Raw genomic sequence first — 3840 nt, 5'->3', positions numbered from 1 at the left:
GAGGTTGAGCAGCTGGTCCTGTGGTGTAGCCACAACAACCTGGAGCTGAACACACTCAAAACAGTGGAGATGACAGTGGACTTCAGGAAGAGCCCTCCCACCTTACCCCCACTCACCATACTTGGCAGCACTGTATCAGCAGTAAAGTCCTGGGCTCCACTATCTCCCAGGACCTGAAGTGGATGTCCAACATCAGGACCATCACCAAGAAGGCACAGCAGAGGATGTACTTCCTGCACCAGCTCAGGAAGTCCGACCTGCCCCAGGAGCTGCCGATACAGTTCTACAGAGGAATCACTGAGTCTGTTCTCTGCACCACCATCACTGTCTGGTTTGGCTCAGCAACCAAACAGGACAAGTACAGACTTCAGTGGACAGTCAGGATTGCAGAAAAGGTCATTGGTGTGAACCTGCCCTCCATGGAGGACCTGTACATCTCACGGGTCAAAAGGAGGGCGGAGAGGATCACTGCAGACCCCTCACACCCTGGACACAATCTGTTCGAACTCCTCCCCTCTGGATGCATTACAGGTCACTGTGCACCAAGACAACCAGGCACAGGGACAGTTTCTTCCCCCTGGCTGTCACTCTGATGAACACTTAACCCACGACAGTATGACTGGACAATAACCCTCAGTGCAATACCTACCTACATACATTGTACAGATTATACAGACTCGTACAGGTCTCTAGTTTAAAGTACTCTATTTTTACCCCTATTTATCTCATTTCAACGAACATTCCTTTGTTGTCTGCATTGTTTACACTGTTTGTTGCTGTCAATGCTGCTGTTAATGCTGCTTATTTTGTTATATTACACAGCCTTATGCTGGTATACTGTTTGCACATTGAGAGCCGATGTACCAGAGTCTAATTCCTCATGTGTCCGTGACACCTGGCCAATAAAGCAGATTCTGAGATTCATTAGGGGGCCTTGGTAAATGTGCCGGTAAGGCACCTTACTCCTTTAAGTTCTCTTCTAGATCATGACACTCCAATCTAATGTGTCTCTGCTAGCTGGAAGAAGGGTAGTGAGAAAGATGGAGAGAAAAAGACAGGAAAGAGATGGAGCAGATATATTATGGCCTAGGATGAATATAAACACAGAGCAGCAAATCCTCTGCAGTGTGTGCATCATATTTTGGTAGCAGGAACAGTCACCTTCATCTGCCATGAGGAAGTGTGTGTCTATTGTGTCAGTGGCCCTAAGAACACAAACTCTCATATAACACTACTGAACTATATTGTTGTTAGTTAGGTACAGGATGTATACATTTCAGTGTCAAACTGTTTGCCTTGCCATGTAGTGCAGCATGCTAAGAGCACCTGTGAGCCATCGTGTGCATTTGACCTTCAAGGACAGTCAGCTGAGGTGGAGCAGCTACTATAATAGCTGAGGGACAGCACTGAGGTCATTAGCCAGAGGCTGAAGCATAAGCCTAAAAACTTTCCATCAGCCAGATCCACAGGGACATTGCCAAGGTTCCTGGAGAATTTCCCTCACATATGTGTCAGAGAATACAAATGTGCAAACTCAGTTATGTCCCAAGACTGAAAAGTAAACTCACTAAAGAGTTAAATATATAAAAATTTATTTCTGGTTGTGCATTCCAAAGTTTCAGGTATAATAATCTGTCAAATTAAATTGTGAGGCTCTGTAGGGTCGATAGACTATCATTTAGCAGCTTACCTGTACCAACACAACCCGTAAATGCTATACTTTGATATACTATGTGTAGCTCTGTTAATTAGGCCTTTGTAAGATAATCACCTTTATTTGGCCAAGTATGTTACGCACACAAGGAATTTGTTTCCGGTACAGAACCGAGGCAGCCATGTGCGGTGCCAACTCAACTCAGTTGTAAAAGCTAAATGTAAATAAAAGCAGTTTAATTCCTTTGTGAGCCTGACCTAAACAGAGCAAACAGGTCCCTGCAGCTCAACCCTGAAACTTTCATTAATGGAGACAGAATAATTGGAAAATCTGATTAACTAACAGGTAGGTAGTATGCAGAGGCAAAAGCACAAATTGCACTTTATATCCTAATTTATAATTACACTGCATGTCTGTTATTTATTTTACTGTATTATTATTATTATTGTTATTATACCGTAGCAGACATGATAGGTTAGACTGTTTTATACATGCCAAACCTGGATTTCTCTAACCCTTTCCAAAAAACTGATATTCACTTCTTGTGACATTTGAGGTCTTTGATCTTGGGATGCAGGTGGCGTGGAAATGTGACATTAAATCTGGGATGGGTGCGGGGATGAAACATATTTACACAATCTTGGTTAATACAGCAAAATCTGTCTCTTATTTACAGTTGGATTAAACACATTCTGTGTAATCTGATTATTACAATGCTGACACCGAAAAGAAAAGATGATGCCAGGTCTGTACACAAACCTGGATTCCTGATCCTTCAGGAACAGTGATCTTCCACACACAGTTCAGGCTGTTGAGGTAAGGCTCCGGAAAGCCAGGTGACAAGATGGTGCCAGTCCGATGGGTCAAATTACCTCCACAGGGAACTGCGGGGAAAAAAATGGTCATGTTAGCAGTGTAACAATTGTAGCACTGTTACAGACAGGATTTACAAAGATGCAGAGAGAGTAAGATCAGGTACATGCCTACAGTACTTACAAGCAGAAATGTACACACTAAAGTGAATATTAACAAATACAGTATGTTAATATTGCTGAATCTTCTTCCTTAATGTTTTTCCTCAAATATAAATATGATTTTGCTGGTAGGATTAGTGGATTTTCTCCAAACAAGTGTCAATATTGCAAACAGAATGGAGATTACACAGTATGTTAACCATAAAAATGAAAAGACAAAACTGTTAAAACTATCTGCACATGGTACATTTTCAGCTTGTTAAAAAAAAATCAAATTTTAGAACTCATAAACTGTGCTTGTAATGAAAACATTCTCCACAACTTCATGCTGAGTCTGATCCACTTGCCATGCAAGCACAAACACACACACACACACAAAACCACACACATTATACCAGATACAATGCACATTTAACACTCCCAAGGCTTGTCTGCATTCTTCACACAGTCTCTCCAGCTTGTTTGCATTTACACATCTGATGACAGAGTGGAAACATCTGCTCCGCTACAGATATATGTTGTGAGTGAATATCTTCATTTGTGTATGTGTGTATTTGTGACCCTCAGCAGTACATGCTATCTGTGTCTGAATTTTGCTGTATTGCTACAGGCAATGACTGGCACCCTACATCTGTGTCCAAGTAACAAGAGTTTGACACTGGAAGATTCAAGTGGGAGAGACATAAGAGATGGAAAGAAGTAAAGATATAAAGACAGAAAAGAAATAAACCAACAAAGAAAGCAAAGAAAAACAAACAGGGGAAATAAACAATGTGTGTCTGCATTTGTCTACTATGCTCGAGTGTTCATATCCTACCTATACAGCTTGGTATAGAGTTGTTCCACTGTGCCAGGGCATTGGGCACTGTCAAACATTCAATGGCACTCGATCCCTCCAGCACATAACCTGGGCTACACTCAAAGCGGATCACTGCCCCAACAGCAAAGTTGTTACCCATACGGCGGCCATTTCGGGGCTCAGGGACTGAGCTGCACTGGGTGGCACTGGTCCGTGGCACAGCTTTGGAGAAACAAAGAGAAAGACAGGAGCATTTTCAGATGAGTGTTCTTTAATCTGTGACATTAAAGAAAACTGGAGACTGGTTTGCTCTTCTATATGTTGAAAGTTTTGAAAAAAGTTGTCTCCATGTGCTCTATTAAGTGTCTTAAAAATATAGGTAATAGAGCATATGAAATTCTGTTTCTCTTTCC

The 3840-nt window shown here is 41.9% G+C and overlaps 1 protein-coding gene across 4 annotated transcripts in view; it reads right to left on the bottom strand.

The window, feature by feature from the left end:
• csmd2 (CUB and Sushi multiple domains 2) overlaps positions 1-3840 on the bottom strand; it is a 366263-nt gene that overhangs the window by 80128 nt on the left and 282295 nt on the right. For all 4 annotated transcript variants that reach the window (XM_020624534.1, XM_020624535.1, XM_020624536.1 and 1 more), the window contains 2 exons: positions 3446-3649; positions 2414-2538 (listed from right to left, as the gene is read on the bottom strand). In XM_020624534.1, coding sequence (XP_020480190.1) covers positions 2414-2538; positions 3446-3649 — 329 coding nt within the window. The remainder of the gene's footprint in view (positions 1-2413; positions 2539-3445; positions 3650-3840) is intronic.

This window comes from Monopterus albus, unplaced genomic scaffold, assembly GCF_001952655.1.
Source record: "Monopterus albus unplaced genomic scaffold, M_albus_1.0 scaffold329.1, whole genome shotgun sequence".
NCBI lineage: Eukaryota > Metazoa > Chordata > Actinopteri > Synbranchiformes > Synbranchidae > Monopterus > Monopterus albus.
Note: the sequence above shows the minus strand (reverse complement) of the source record. Positions and strands in the feature narration are given on the sequence as shown.